The 16,216-nt window shown below is 38.6% G+C and overlaps 1 protein-coding gene across 6 annotated transcripts in view; it reads right to left on the minus strand.

The window, feature by feature from the left end:
- Nucleotides 1-16,216, minus strand: part of cacna1e (calcium channel, voltage-dependent, R type, alpha 1E subunit) — a 362,844-nt gene that overhangs the window by 18,031 nt on the left and 328,597 nt on the right. For 4 of the 6 annotated variants that reach the window (XM_031900980.1, XM_031900981.1, XM_031900979.1 and 1 more), the window contains 12 exons: nucleotides 15,091-15,251; nucleotides 13,389-13,526; nucleotides 13,107-13,308; nucleotides 11,790-11,954; nucleotides 10,791-10,901; nucleotides 10,540-10,623; nucleotides 9,525-9,650; nucleotides 5,975-6,040; nucleotides 5,792-5,883; nucleotides 3,920-4,085; nucleotides 2,541-2,668; nucleotides 728-824 (listed from right to left, as the gene is read on the minus strand). In XM_031900980.1, coding sequence (XP_031756840.1) covers nucleotides 728-824; nucleotides 2,541-2,668; nucleotides 3,920-4,085; nucleotides 5,792-5,883; nucleotides 5,975-6,040; nucleotides 9,525-9,650; nucleotides 10,540-10,623; nucleotides 10,791-10,901; nucleotides 11,790-11,954; nucleotides 13,107-13,308; nucleotides 13,389-13,526; nucleotides 15,091-15,251 — 1,536 coding nt within the window. Of the gene's footprint in view, nucleotides 1-727; nucleotides 825-2,043; nucleotides 2,141-2,540; nucleotides 2,669-3,919; nucleotides 4,086-5,791; nucleotides 5,884-5,974; nucleotides 6,041-9,524; nucleotides 9,651-10,539; nucleotides 10,624-10,790; nucleotides 10,902-11,789; nucleotides 11,955-13,106; nucleotides 13,309-13,388; nucleotides 13,527-15,090; nucleotides 15,252-16,216 lie in introns of all 6 variants that reach the window. The other 2 variants (XM_031900983.1, XM_018093597.2) reach the window with 1 other exon arrangement.

Here is a 16,216-nt window from a genome sequence, read left to right on the forward strand (position 1 = left end):
TTTTTTCAATAGCTACATCTATACTGTAGCCTTAGATTTGCCCTCAAGCTGTACATAACAGCAGAGAATGCCCCAGTTAGGGAGTCACCATCAGGTAATGGAGCTACATACTTAACCACACCATTGCATACTTAGTAGCTGGGGTGTTGCAGTTAAGTAAATACACTTGTGCCTTGATTGTTCTGTAAGGTATCTGCCTCTCAGTTATGATAACCAAAACTTGGGTGTGGTGGAGGAGTTCTTTGCACTTTAATACCATTAATCCATGCAATGACCACCACAGTAAGAAATTGTTGGCTACTGTACTAAACAATGGCTGCTGCTATGGCATCTCCTAATAGCTCAGTTACAAACATATAATCTTTCTTAAATTATTCATTTTTGTGCTCAGTTATAGATCTGATTTGCCATATCTACATCAACCCGAGAAGCTACCACAGTTATTCACTTCCCCACAATATGAAACAAATAAATTTTACTTCCTTGTAGTAGCCCAGATGTGCAGGCAAAAAATGACCAATTAAACTTTCAACATATGACTAAAAGCAAATGAAATGTTTAGTCTACTATGCTTTTAGAGGTAATGCACATTAGCCTAATATCACTGCTACTATCCTTTCTACTATGCAGTTGTTCTAAAGAGCTGCCCATTTATAGAATTCCATGTAGTCACCCGTCTTTGTTCCTGAAGATGTTTTTTTTACAAATATAAAGGGAAGACCGATACCTTATAAGCCACTTTGTTAGGGCATCTCTTTCCAAGGCCTAGAGGTGGTGACATGAGAGTCAGCATGTCATACATCTCTGTGTAATGGATACGGCCACTGGTTATGGACAGGGGGAGCCAGAGAAAAGGTGTGGGAGTGAGGTGAGAATGAGGTATGAGCATTGAAATGAGGGAAACAAGGAAAATCAGCATTTCCAGGACAGCAAATACAAACCAGGGAGAAAACAGACGTATAAAACACACAGGAAACAGGAGAGAAAGAGGGAAACAGAAAAGAGGGAGGGGTTAATATATGCCTTCACCCCCAGAGCAGAATAAGGCAGCTTTGTACCACACTTGTGCCCTTGTTTAAATCTTTACCTCCCAAACCCAATTCCAATTATCTGTTCTGGGGGATACTACCAATCCCTCCCAAGGATAGTGCAAGCATGGCATGTATCTCAGATACCCGTCTCCACAGCCAAACTCAGAATGTAATTATAGGTGATCATACTCTCTGATTGAGCAGAGGCATTTTAAGGAGCCGTGTATCCCTACCGATAATTTAATATCGTGCATACAGGGTGTTGCTAGGCTTGCTGGCTATATTCTAGGGATTTCACAGTTGCTTCCTCCTGGCTGCGTGATGTGGCTCCCAACATGCACCAGTGCAAAGCATGCTCCAAACTGCATGCATGTAGACTCTCATGCATTCTACCCACAAGTTTCTCCACTATCATGCCAGATATGCCAAGTTGCAGTTTAAAGTCAACCAGCTGCCTCCCAACACAAGCCATCCTGGATCTCTGAAGTATGTGGATGTCTGGGTTTCTTACATTGTTCCCAAATGTCATCCACAGACCCCAAGATACACCAGTCCACATTGGCCCTTGTAAAATGAGATGCGCAGAAAGGGCTGTGACTGGATAGCAGAGCTAAAAAGAGGATGAGTGACAGACATAACCTGACCGCAGAGCATTACATCTCTCCGTCACAACCTATTAAACTTACACATTATTGGACCTAAAGATTCCTAAATCCTGATCACGTTAATTCTCTTTCCTATTATACACTGCTCACACGCAGCAACCCCAGCAGCACTGGATAAAAGTATTGCTGAGGCCCAGGGACTAGTTTGGGTGCAGCTGCTGATTAGTGGGAAAGTTAGGGAGTGACTTATAATCTTTAAACCTGGAGGCAGCAGCCTGAGGTCCCTTGCATGGTGCAGTAGTGGAGCGGTGGAGGGGGAAGGAAAGTTAGGTGAAGGGTAAGGTGGGAAGGTAGGGATAAGCTATGCCCTTGCTGAGTGGAAAGGGCTTAAAGACCGGGCACCAAACCTTGCATGCCACCCTGTATGGGCAGTTCTCTCCTAGGCCGAGCGGAGGCGAGATGACTCGGACTAATTTGTACATATCCTTATAGGGGATCCTGCCACTGGAAAAGAAGCACAGGCGTGTTAATCAGAGCATAGCTCAAAAACAGAGAGCTGGAGATGACTCCATGGGCAGAGGAGACCCCCCACAACTTCAGTCACTGCACCATGAGAGCTCCTGTGGCAGCAATAAACCCCCTAGTATCTTAAAATAATTTTTACCCTAGAACATGAAATGTGGAGAGGGTCAGAATAAAGACAATATAGCCTACTAATGTTTAAAGACATAGACGGAGAACCCTATAATGTAAAATATATGTGGGAAATATGCTCCATTTTGGTAATAAATGGAAAAATCTTTGGAGATAGGAAAATTGATATGCTTTGCCTGCTTGCCAACCAAAGTTTTGAAGATTTTGAAAAGGTATGAATCCAGATAAGGAGAAAAAGTTGAGAGATTACCATGCTGCTCGATCATATTCAGCCCATATCCGAACAAACTCATCCAAGTGATGAGGTCCCAAAATGGAAGAGTCCCGTGTCAAGTACTCAAAGTTGTCCATAATGACAGCCACAAACAGATTTAGCATCTGCGAAAAAAACACATTTAACAATCACTTTCAGTCAGTTTGGTACATTGGGTATCATTACTTGGAAGTCTGTAAGCTAGGTGATAGTGTAAATGGTGCAGCCTGAAGCAGTGTTCTTAACTCCACTCTGCTAAGGTACTGCTACAGCACTAATCTATTTACACTAAATTTAGGATCAGCATTCCAAGTTATTATCCTGCTGTATACAACACATATTTAAAGGGGTAGTTAACCTTCACACCATTAATAATTATTTTTTTTCATTTGTGTTCTAATTTTGACTTTTTTAAAAAAAAAAAAAATGAATTTGCTTTTTCCATATCTGGTACTGTATTATGGTTGGACTGACTGACCCATAGCTGATACAATGGGCATTGGTTTTGAGAATTTCTTTTTACATCTGATGAATTGCTAGTTTCAACTCTCCTGTATTATTTAAGAATGCACCAACTAAATGGATGAATTATTTAAATGCAGTAGAATTATATTTTAATATAGTGGCTGTAGGCTTGCCAGACACTTTTTAAAATATTCTTTTTTACCTTTTATGGATTTGTGATTATTTCCTGTAACCTTATTGCTTTTGAAATATGATTCACTATTTTATTTTGTTATTAATATCTATTCTGCAGGAACCTGAAGGTACTTATTATTATTATTACTACTATATTTATTGTATACTAAACATATGTTAAAATGCAACAATTGTGAACGGTTGGCATTTCAAATCTGCTACTGAGAAATACAACTAACATATAAAATATGAACAGTTTACCTAACCAGTGGCTAAGCTTAATAAGCTTTTACTGGGAAAGCTGGGAGATGGGAAAGAATTTGTTTAAGTTATCTTTACAAAAATGGTAAAACCTAAAAAGCAACTGAAAAAAATCAGTATTTGTGGGGTACTTATTAAAAAAAAACAATTTTTTCCTGAAGGCACTATTTAAATTATAAAAATACTAGTCATTTATTACTTGCGTTTTATAAACTCTGCAAGCCCATGGTTTGTAAGGGATTGAGGCCAAAGCTGGGCATATGTGGGCAAACAATTTAGTTTCAAACATTTGAGGCAATCAGAAAGCACTTCCTTCCCAGTCTTCTTAAGCTCAACAATTTGAGGCTGAAGGCTCAGACAAGTGCAAATAAAACATTTGACCGCAAAATATTACAATAAAAGTCAAGATTAAAAAGGTGGCCATACACAATTTAACAATAGAATGTCAGTTTATAGACTTCCCATTTGATACTTACGAGGAAGGAGCAGAAGAAAATGAATGAAACAAAATAAACATATGCAAGTTCAGTTCCACAGCGCTCATTCTCGTTGTGTCCAGAGGCTGCACTGGTGTCTGGCTCACAACCCTTATCACTAAGGCATGAAAGCATGATCTCCTGCCACGCTTCTCCTGTGGCACTCCTAATAAAAAGAAAAAAGAAATTGAACCCTAAGAAATCAAACAGAAGGACTCTAACCATTGTTGGAAACAGAAAAGCATAGATGTACAAGCAGTATACCAGGGAATCTCCCAGTGGCAGCACTGCAAAAAAATGGTACAGGGGCAATTTACTATATTTTAAATCGTATGGTTCTTTGGGTAGTCCCAGGAAATGAGGTACTTTGGTCGGACCCAGGAGGCCAACTTTCAGAAAAAGTATCTGTAAAATGAGTGTCTGCAAATTGCGGTTCTCAGCTCTTGAACTGCAAGAGATCTATAGATCTAACATTATGGAGCTACAACTTTTATTTTATCAGTTCTTACAATCCAGCCATAGATTTATGTAGGGACCCATAGGGTTAAGCTCCCTATGGCTTCATCCCCTACCTCTTCACATCTTTACTGTTATTGGGCAAAGCCCTTGTACTCAAGTTACAGTTCTAAAACTATTCCCTATATGTTTAGTCAGGTAGTACACGCCCCCTGCAGACTGATATAGTGTCTGGCAGGAGGGTGTGACTTCCTCTTTGGCTGCCTGTCTGCTACCTAAGCACAGCTCCCTCTGAGCCTGGGTGCAGCAACAGGCCCCAGTAAAGCAAATCTATTCCAGAGACCCCATTAACATCTGGTGAAGTCTGGGACAGGGCCCCGTGAATGAGGTTTAAGTAAGCATAGCAGGTTTGTAATAGCACTCTCTAGGAGAAGAGAGATAGTTAGCTCTAGCAAGCAAGGACAGCCTAATAGCCCCATCAAGGAGAATTAGCGTTCTGGAAGTAGCTTTCCATCCAGCAACGTTGCCTCAGTAATAGGGCCACGGAGTAGAGATAGGAGACAGGCAGGATAACCCCTGATCCCAACTCACACGGAGGACTCATATACTAGAGGTTATCAACCTGAGGAAGAGATACCTATCCAGACCTATCTCCAAAGAGGGTATTGAGCTGACAGGTTCATTTACCTTGCCCAGACTCCCAAGAGGTGGGATAAACCGGTGTGTACCCTCCTTTGTCTTGTCCTAAAGGGATATTGTCATCTATCCTTGTCATCTATCCTTGATATCTGCATGCATTGTGAGTATTTGGTAACCCTGCATCCATCTTGTCTCTGACAATAAATTTGTTACTAGTTCATCAGCAAGAACCTTTCTGGCGTCCATTTATATCATCTGCACGAAAGGGGGGTCGTATGTAACACATGCTCTACATCATCTACTAGCCTGGGTTTACCCCTTTATAGCCAAAATAGTGTTACATTTATTTTACAATTATCATGGGACCAGAAATAGGTAAAATGTGGGAAATGTTAAAGCAGAAAACATTTACTCCAATATTTGAGTATTTGTTGGAAACATTTTGTTAATAGACAAGTTTAGGCACTAAAGTACTGAGCACTGTGCAGATTCTCATTGTTCTTATGTCAGATGCATAGTCAAACTGCAAAGCTCAAGCCATGGATGGTCACAGGTTATGCAAACCTACTGGACTTACATATTTTTACAGGTATTGTTAAGAAATTTAGGGGCAACATGAATTAGAACTGGTGGAACTACAATAATGATTGAAAATCTAAAAATGCAAGAAAGCAAATTTGAGATGTGACATTGTTAGACAGCTTTGAGTGATATAAGAGTGATATAAGTAGTCAACTAACATGTTAAAAAGAATGAAAAAAGACTAACACAACTCACCTGAAGAGTAACATAAGAGAACTAAAGAAGCTTCTAAAATTGTTGTGCCTATTAATATGACTGTCCTCTTCCAGGCGGATATTGCCAAACACCTAAGAGCAAGAAAAGAAAATACCCAACTATCTGGAATATCTGTGTCTTTCCGCGTTTGTAAAAAAAAACATTGTCAATTGCTCATCTCACCTGCATCCCAATAATGGCATAGATGAAGAACAACATTGCAATGAGAAGACACACATAAGGAAGTGCCTGTTAAGAGAGAAGATGGGCATTATCATATTAAAAAGAAAAATGGAAAATTTTAAATGGAAAAGTTTGTTATAGTACAGTGACATTTTAACTGAGGCACAAAATGATTTTAATCCAGTATGTTCCTGCTTAATAACCCTATTTATAGTGAACTAAGGGAACATGATAACTATTATCCATGATATATAAACCAGTTTACCTCTAAAATCTTTCACCTTTGTTTTCTTTTACAGTGATAGGCAAAACTAAACCCTAAATTTAAGGTCTAACAAAAAAAAAAAGATGGGGCTGATTTTTGAACATAGATACTAAATGAAGCTTCCATTAATATTTTCTTTTTTATTTTGACCTTTTACATTGCTCCTTTTTCACTCACTCTGTATGTACCTCTGCAACCAAGTACTAGAATGTTGTGATTTGTCAGTTTCGGAGCTGGTAAATCAATGTGTAAGGGGCCTGTCTGGGATTATTGTAAATGTCAATGTTGTTAAGAATATAAAATGTTATGTTTTAATAAAGTTCATGGTAGGTCTGGAGAAGGGAAAAAAGAAGAGGAAGTTGGGGGAGTTGCGTGAAAGATACGGAAAGGAAAAGAAAGAGAGAGGGATAGTTACGAGAGAGATCCAGGTTGTTGTGAAGATCAGATAATCAGAAATCAGTGTGAAATCAGATAATCAGAAATCAGTGTGAAATCAGATAATCAGAAATCAGTGTGAAATCAGATAAACTGAAGACCTTGGTTAAGACTTGGAGCTTTCCATATATTTATCGAACGTCACAGAGGACTATAACTGTATATAAGTCAAAAAGTAAGAGAAACACAGTTTTGTTGGCACACCTGTAGAAGTCTTAAAATATAACCTTTAATTTTATTTACAACTAAAATATTTCTTAAAATTGGTAAAGCAAAAGGAAAGAAGGAAGAAAATAAAATATATAGTAACACACCCTAGATCTATCTATTATACTAGGCTTCAATGCCTGTCAGAAGTTTGGCAACTATGTTGCCACTTTGTTAGTGTTGCTGTCAAATGTTTCAATAACGATTACAAGCAACCCATGTAGCGATTGTTAGAAGTCTTTTGTTATTTCCAGAGATCACAATTTGTGTCTTGGGGGGTATTTCTTTTTTTTTTTCTTCTCAATAGAAACGGTGGGTTTGAGGTAAGTATTGTTATCAGCCGTCAGTAATTGGATTAAGTCTTGAGTGAACATATAAATAAAAAGTGTATCATTCACATCTGTTTCGACTTTACTTATGGTTGTTACCATTTAGTCAATTTTATTATTTGCACTTAGTATAGTTCAACGCCTTAATCAATCCAGTTATTACTTTTGGTATGGGCTGTGATTCCATTTCCCACCATTAAGCATAGGTGAGTTTACATCTGACAATACCTTGGCGGTGTAACCCGCCTTAGTGGTTGCGTATAGTTATTATTGCATATCAGTATGATCTTATGTACTTTCTAAGATACTCTATAGTAGCGACTTAAGGTAAGTATTTAACACCACGTCCGTCCGCCAATGAGACTCTTAATATGTCGCTTGCCGAGTTACCTACTACAAGGACTTCTAGATTTTCGACTGGATATATATAATACAATGTACTTCACGGGATATATTTCATTTCTAGGGTCAATTGCCGTGGTTATCCTAGTGTTTGTAGCCTGTTATATAATACATGACCCTTTATTCACTTTAATAGATTTCACGCCGTCAGATATGTATAAGTTCCCCCACGCCACGAATTAACTTAGTTATTCGCACAAATGTTATTGTGCTGAAATAATTATCCGGCGGGTCTCAATTAAAGCCCTCAAACAAATTGCCTTTCGGTCGTTACTAGTCAAAACAGACCGTATCTGGAACTTATAGCGTTATATAGAAGTTTACCAATCATACACCTCCGGCTATGAGAAGCAGTCTCCACTATTAGTTTCTTATCCCAGACTTCTTAGTGCACGGAATCCTCCATCCACTTAGTCAGTAAAGTATGACAAAATTACTACGTTAGATACTATTCGGGTAAGTCTCCCGCTATAGTTCTAGTTCCAATTAGACATATATGTCAGTTGATTCATTTCGGCCGTGCTGCAGTTAGATCTCAGAATTGTATTGTGGGTGACACTACCCCGCCAGAGAGTACTCAACAGGAACATACGGTGCCCGTATCCCTGTGCTTACAACCACAATATTGCCTCAGCACAGGGGGAATCGGACTACTTCATTAGTCAACCTTAGCCGCCCTTAATTAATACCCCGGCTTCGTGTGCAGATAGGAGAGCACCTGTGCCTACTACCTCAATCCCTCGGCAACGAGTTTACACAAATACAAATTGTCCACTGCAGATACCGAAAAACGGGAAGAAAGCCGGTGCCTACCACCTCAGAATTTTTTACCTCAGCAACAGGCTTTCATAAACAACAATTGTTCGTTGCGATCGCCACTAAACACAATTAATAGACGTTGGTACCGGTCAGCATAACCAGTGTAAATGCCACGACTTCAAATACAAAGGGGAACCTGTGCCTACTACATCAGACTCTATACCTCGGCAGCAGGTTACCATAGTTCACACACTAACCAATCACAATGGTCGCCTATACCACCTATCCCAATTCTACTGACCCCCAATTGGAACACTAAGTCTGGACTTCAAAGTATATTGTTTACGCTACACGATCCGCTGTGCCTACTACCAAGAGAGTTGTTACCTCGGCACAGCGAATCATAGATCTAGGGTATGAGACGCCGACGCGCGTTTCGCTACTGCTTTTTCAAGGCGGGAGTTGCGTGAAAGATACGGAAAGGAAAAGAAAGAGAGAGGGATAGTTACGAGAGAGATCCAGGTTGTTGTGAAGTGTGAAATCAGATAATCAGAAATCAGTGTGAAATCAGATAATCAGAAATCAGTGTGAAATCAGATAATCAGAAATCAGTGTGAAATCAGATAAACTGAAGACCTTGGTTAAGACTTGGAGCTTTCCATATATTTATCGAACGTCACAGAGGACTATAACTGTTCCAGGGTTTGTTTTGGAAGTTTGCCATATATTTAGTGTAATTATTAACCAATACAAAGCTTTCATATTTACTGGGCACCCTTGTGCAACTTATATATAGAAATAATCCCACCAGATGCTAATAGACACTCATTAAATGTAATTTTCGCATATTTTTAAATGTTTTTGATGGTTTATCACCTAATGAAATCATACAATCAGCCATTTAAGACTTTTTTTACTTTATGCACTGATCATTCAAAGTCATGCATATGAAACTATAAGAATAGTGTATTCTGATAATTATTGCTGCTATGAATGATGGCATATCATTGCAAGCTGAATGAACCGGGGGTACATTCTTAAGTACACTCTTTTAGTGCTGAAGTGCCTAGAGTAAAAAATATAGCTAAGCTATGTCACACAGGTACATATTTGTTTTGTGACACAGATAAGATATCTGGTGTATTTTCATTACCTTAAAGGACTGAACAAAAGTCCACAGCAGGATCCGGATGGTGTACCCTTGCCGGAGAAGTTTAATAAGTCGCGCCGCTCGGAACAGCTTCAGAAAGCTCATATTAAAGCTGCTGGTGTTCACCAACTACAGGGTCAGAAAGGTAGGAACAGTAAGAGATGGTTCAAATGTACTTATACACTTACCAGCCATTAATATTCCCAGTACAGTGGAGTAAACACATGATTCTAAGATGAAAGAGACAGCACTATGTTCTTTGCGTTGTTTTGACTTTTTGTCCTGTCAGCACATGGTGCCCAATACACATTGGCAGAAATATGGGCATGACCAAAATTATCATCCAATTATATAATGTTTTTTATTTGTGGCCTAGTTTAAAGAAAGTGTTAGTGACATATATCACAAACACAAAGGAAGTAAATGCAGTGGGAGAATTAAATAATGTATTATGACCTATGCAAAACTACACAGTACATCAGGACTGAAGGAGTATTTTACCTTGACTTTTTGTACTATATTCCATTACTATTTTCAATTAGTCTTTTCTATAATTTTTTATATATTTACATTTTATCTGCAACATTCAGTCTTGGAATTTCAAGTGCTATATAGTTGATAGTGATTAATAACATTTAGAAGTTGCATCATCTATAAATACTAACAGTTCATATAAAAGTGACCATCTTCTTTAGGGTAAAGACACAGAGCTATTAGCAGCAACTACTTGTCACTGCTACTAAAATAGACAATGCTGATCATTTACTGATAATTGACTATAATTTTCAGTATTGTCTATGGCAGGGTATTTCCTGGCGTTAAGTAGTTGTGAAAAAGTAGCTCCGCATGTATTCGCCCTTAAATGCAGAAGTTACAGCTTTCCTATGAAGTCTGTACATTTTAGACAATTACTGGGCAGAAGTAAGGGTACCATGTGAGCCTGAATAGATACCAATATATCCAACATGATGCTACTGGCATGTAACACCTGGAAAAAATGACCAGCCATACATCTCACCTTACTATCTGTTAGAATAATTTCCGTGATGCTACCAATTACAGTAATGAAGTCAAAAATGTTCCAAGTATCCCGAAAGTAATTCTGTAAGAAACAGCAGAGGCTTTTAGCTTATAACAGAATAAAGGCAAATTATGTTCATCTGTCCTTGAGCAGCTTCACTTATCTAACCCAAGGGCAGAGACTGCACAGACTCCCCACCATCCCACATCACTACAAAAATATATTGTTAATTAGTATCAAATACTCACCAAAAACCCAAATGCAATTATTTTCAGGATGCACTCCAGAGAAAATAGCATTGTGAATGCAATATTGAGATACTTTAATGCAAGCTCATATGTGTATGGCGCAGAATAATACTGAAAAACAGAAAACTATGTCATCTTGTATGCTCTTTCACTACACAGATACACCTATAACAACAATTCACTACATAGTAAGCAGTTTCATATTTCATGATAAAGATCAGTGTGTTCAGTTAAAGGGCATATAACCCCCCCCCCCATAAAAATGTAATCAGTGAACACCCTATTTGAAATCTTTAAATACCTGACACTACAATTATTCAAAGGTTAATAGTAAGGCTGCGGCACCCCTTAATCACTTAGGATTCCATCTCCTCCTGTAACCCACTCGGCCCCCTCCCTTAGGAATTTACTTTGGCTCTTGGCTACCCTCTAGTCTAGCAGCCAATGAAGAGATGGCATTGCTGATTCCCATAGAAACATTGCTCTCGCTGTCTGCTCCTATATTTTTTTATAACTTCCTCTCCTGCACTAAGCTTATCCATTACAGTGCTCAATCCAAGCAGGACTTTTTATCAGTAGGTAAGTGAAACCTGCTATTTGTTTTAGGAAAATGTGATGGTGCTGGCAAACGGAGGGCATATAAGCAGTACTAATATTGCTTAGGTAGGAAAATGTAGGCTTTAGATGTCCCTTAATTATAGATCAAGTTTGTATGACTGTATGAAAAATGAAATTATACATTAAAACTGATGTATAAGTATAAGCAAATTTTTTAATATGATATAGTTCTATGGTGAAATTTGCAAGTGGTGACATTTTCGTGAACTTGCACTAGGGTTTTGCTATGTGTTTTGTTGCACCAGGGGGGAAAAACGTGAGGAAAAATAAATTCCCATTGACTTCATTGCATTTGGAGTGAGAAAAGACTCATTGTTCAAAAGACTCAAATGTTCATTGATTCCATGCTTTTTTTTAAACTTTAAAGAATGTTTTTCTTACCTTCATCATGAGTACCACTGTGTTTAGTGCAATCATAGCCATGATAGTGTATTCAAATGATGGGGAGACCACGAAGTGCCAGACCCGGTACTGGAATGTGTGCCTGTTCTGTGGCATATATCGTGTAAGTGGCTTAGCACTTATTGCAAAGTCTATGCAGGCTCTCTAGGTAAAGTAAAGTAATGTAAAATGCTGTTAAACATGTCTGATATACTAAAAAGACAGTCATTACTATTGAACCCATGTTCAGTTAACATTATTTCTGTTTAAAAAACTGTGTAGATTTTTTTGATTGATGCCCATGAATGCTGTTCATAATTGGCCTACAGAGAACTGAACATATCCCTCATTTTAGAAAATACCAACTCTGTTACACAAGATATATGTATATGTGTTCTTGAACAAAGTGCCATATATTTTATATCATAAGTAGCAGTTGTTATGCCTCATACACTGGCTGAGCGGGAGGTCACACTTAAACAGAAGAGATTAGTTTTGTTGGCTGTACATACAGGGCCGGATTTCTTATCAAGGTGCCCCAAGGCCACCCCCATTGCTCGCCCTTACCCCCTACCCCGGTGCTCTTCCACTTCCATTTAATTTGTGTACGGAGCAGTGGGGAGAGGACGTGCTAAGGTTTTCTGCCTGTTTGGTCCCTATTGCTCTGTATGCGAGCAAATTTTTAGTGCAGCTTGGGCGGCATGCCGCCCCTAAATCTGTGCCGCCCTAGGCCCAGGCCTGTGTACATAGCTATGTACTTTTTAGCCTCTTAGTCTAAAAAACAGTCCAAAGTTTCAGCTGTAGGGCAGTAATTACACCAGGAGGAGAATTACACAACCTAGTGGCCTTGTGCTATTTAAAGGAGAAGGAAAGGCAAAGTCTTAAATCGCTTACCTTTTACCCCGGGCTGGTGCCCCTGTTAGGAGAGAACAGCACCAGCCCGGGGTAGCTGCCAGCGCTTCCTGCTTCGCTCACGCGCATGCGCAGTAGAGTGAAAAAGCTGAACTTTAACAGAGAAGTCGGCTTTTCACTCTAATGCACATGCGCCGGTCCCGGGAATTCGCTGGCAAAACGAAGCAGGAAGGAGGAAGCGCTCGCTACAGGTACCCTGGGCTGGTGCTGTTTTCTCCTAACAGGGGCACCAACCGGGGTACAAGGTAAGCGATTAAAGTCACTTTGGGGTGCCTAACATTTTGGCACCCCTAAGCGACTTAGCCTTTCCTTGTCCTTTAAGCTTTGTGTTAGAACTGAGTATGCTTCATGTTTTGTTAGAAAAAATCATCCCACTCCCTGTGAAGAAAGTTGTACAACAATCACCTCATTCTTTTCTAGGGAACATTCCTCCATCATCTTGTCTCCTTGCTCCTGGAATGTGATGATAATCAGAGCCACAAATATATTTACAAAGAAGAAGGGGAAGACCACAAAGTAGATAACATAGAAAATGGACATCTCCATACGGTTGCTTCGGCTTGGACCCCTATCTTCTTCAGTTATATCAACAGAGTGCTGCAGAACCCTTGATATAGGAAGAATATTCCAGGATTACATTGGGATTAACCCATGTGTTTTAATCTCAAATACTGTCAACATACTTACTGAGGCCAGCCTTCCCCTGTTGATACAGTAAAGAGGGTAAGAAGAGCCCATATTATGTTGTCATAATGGAAATCATGTCTTTTCCACTCTCTCCGCTTCACCTCCATCTTGTTCTTTTCGTGATCGATGTAACTCCCTCTAAAGAGTGCGTGCAAGATAACAGACACTTACTAGGTTAGCACAGGCTTTAGTCTTTTACAACAGATACAGACTACAATTTGACAAGAACATACATCTCACGACTGGAGGTTGTCCAGAACTAAAGAATAATGTTTTAAAAAGGAGACAAATAGAATCGAATGATTTGTGACAACATAATTGAAAGTAGGGCACATTTTGTCCAAAAATGTTGAAAAGAAAATATATGGCCCTTTTTGACGTTTGCTCATTTAGTTTGGCTTGAGTTGAAAAGATGCACAAACATTTTCTAAACTTCCAGATAGAAATGTAAATGTGTTTTTGTTTCACACAAATGTCCCTGATTCTATAGAAAGATACCATGATAACTCCAATGAGCTATTTTCAAAGACCCCTTATGCTGAGAGCTTAAAAGCCAACTAAACCCTATAGATGAATATGGCTAGAAATATCATATTTTATATACTAAACTGACTGCACTAGCTTAAAATTTCAACATCTCTATAGTAGTAATCATATAGGTCTTTACAGTTGTCACAGGAGTTCCCCATTGTGGAGTCTGTCTGGGACAGTGCACATGCTCAGTGGGTTCTGGGCAGCTGTTGAGAAACTAAGCTTAGGGATCATGGCAAATTATCAAGCAGAAAATGAGGCTGGCCTGTCATAGAAACTGATACTATGGGGCTGATTGTTAAATTCTGATGCTAATTGCACTTTTATAGCGCTGCCATGTAATGCCAATCTAAATGAATTACTAATCATCCTTATACTGTTACATTTATATTCTATATATAAAGTATATTGTGTGTCGGCCCCTAAGCTCCGCAACTGACAGCAGCACAGAGCATGTGCAGTGAATCAGCAGAAAAGAAGATGGGGAGTTACTGGGGCATCTTTGCCTGCTAAAGGGTTGTGGTTGCCTTGGGCTGGTACAGAAGCACAAAACCTAATGTGCAGCATTTCTAGCCTATTTATTTGTTAAGCTTTAGTTCTCCTTTGATGCAGTAGTCATTTTCATATTTTATTGAAAAGTGATGAATTTTGGATCTTGAAGTCCCTCTGCTTTCTATAGTGGGTGGTGCACAGATTTAACTCCCAAACTTTAAGTCCCAGAATCCATCTCTTCACAATGAAACAGGATATGGGGGTGGTTGCATTACAATGAGACTCTGGGGGGGGGGGGGGGAGGGAGGAGGCACTGTCAAACACTGACAGACTTATATAGTTTCCTTTCAATCTGCTGAATCAGACATGTCTGTATAAAAATAAAATTGCATTTATATTTACGTCTGGAAGTTTGGATAGTGCTTATGTCCTATTTCTGCATATGAACCACTAAATAAGCTCATGTCAAAATGGGGGTTATATTCTCCCTTTAACAATGTCCTGTAAACTTATAATTGACCCCGAAGTGCCTCATGTTTTTGCCAAATCACCAGTGTTGGAACAATTTTTTTGTTGTATAGCATTCCCTCAAAAACCCACATGAACATGGTCTATTGTACAAAAATAAAAAAAAATAACAAAACCAAGAAGACAAGAAGTTTGTAATGCCCAAACTTACATGCACTCTTTCTCTGTCTCCTTTGAGCTGTCTGTACAATAGAAGAACTTGCCCTTAAACAGCTGGACAGCGATTACAGCAAATATGAACATGAAGAGTTTGTATACGATGAGAATATTAAAGACATTCTTTAAAGAGTTAACCACACAATCAAAGACTGCCTGGGGAGAGAAAAAGAATTTTTATTTTCACAAGAGATGTAAAGGAAGGGTTTTCATACAGTTTCATTTTGCTATTATAATCCTCATTTGTATACAAATGGCAGTATTTATTAAAATAGAGTGCAAAACTATGTATGTTTTTTTTAAATTTGCAATGTGTAGGAATAGATAAAAGGTCCAAATAATAAAGATCTGGTATCTTTTGGTTATATCCTGAAAATAAAAATGTTTCCATGTTACTATATACAGTAACTCCCCCTGTTTGCTGTTGAAAGGTAAAGATTCTCAGTAGGTACAATGTAAAAATTCAGTGTTAAGAAATGATGTAATTTTGGCCAAACTATACAGGCTATATGTCCATCATTTATTGTACATGAACAAGAGACAAATTTATTTAGGGATTATGAACCAGAGGAAAAATGTGTATATAGAAAGCCTGTTCAACTTTCTGTAGCAGTGATGGGGGGACAGCCTTAAACTTACAAGACCCATGGCTTTACCCATGGCTTTACCCATGACTTGGGTGGGTATGCACTGAGAACTATAGGGGCATATTTACTAAGATCTGGAGTATTTTTGCTAAAAAAATAATACTTGTCAAATTAATACTTGTCTGAACATTGCCAATTCACAACCATTTTTGGTGAATTAACTTTGCATTGTCAAAAAGATTATTGCTACATGAAATTTCTCCAGTGCAAAACTGTGAAAATTCCCCAATTTACCAAGAAAATGTCTCCATGTTCAGGCTGGCAAACATTATAAAGACAGAGAAGCCACTTTTGTATGTCATAATCTACTTCATCTTCATGTCCCACATATGTCATTTCACTTCCATTTTCAGACTTCTATTTAAGCAAACAGTTCTTAATTTTTAATGATTCTTGTTGTAGTTTTTTTTAAATCTATATGTTATTAGCAGTCTTAAAAAAGTGTGCTCCAAATTATGGAAAGACTTCAGGTCC

Source organism: Xenopus tropicalis, chromosome 4 (genome assembly GCF_000004195.4).
Source record: "Xenopus tropicalis strain Nigerian chromosome 4, UCB_Xtro_10.0, whole genome shotgun sequence".
NCBI lineage: Eukaryota > Metazoa > Chordata > Amphibia > Anura > Pipidae > Xenopus > Xenopus tropicalis.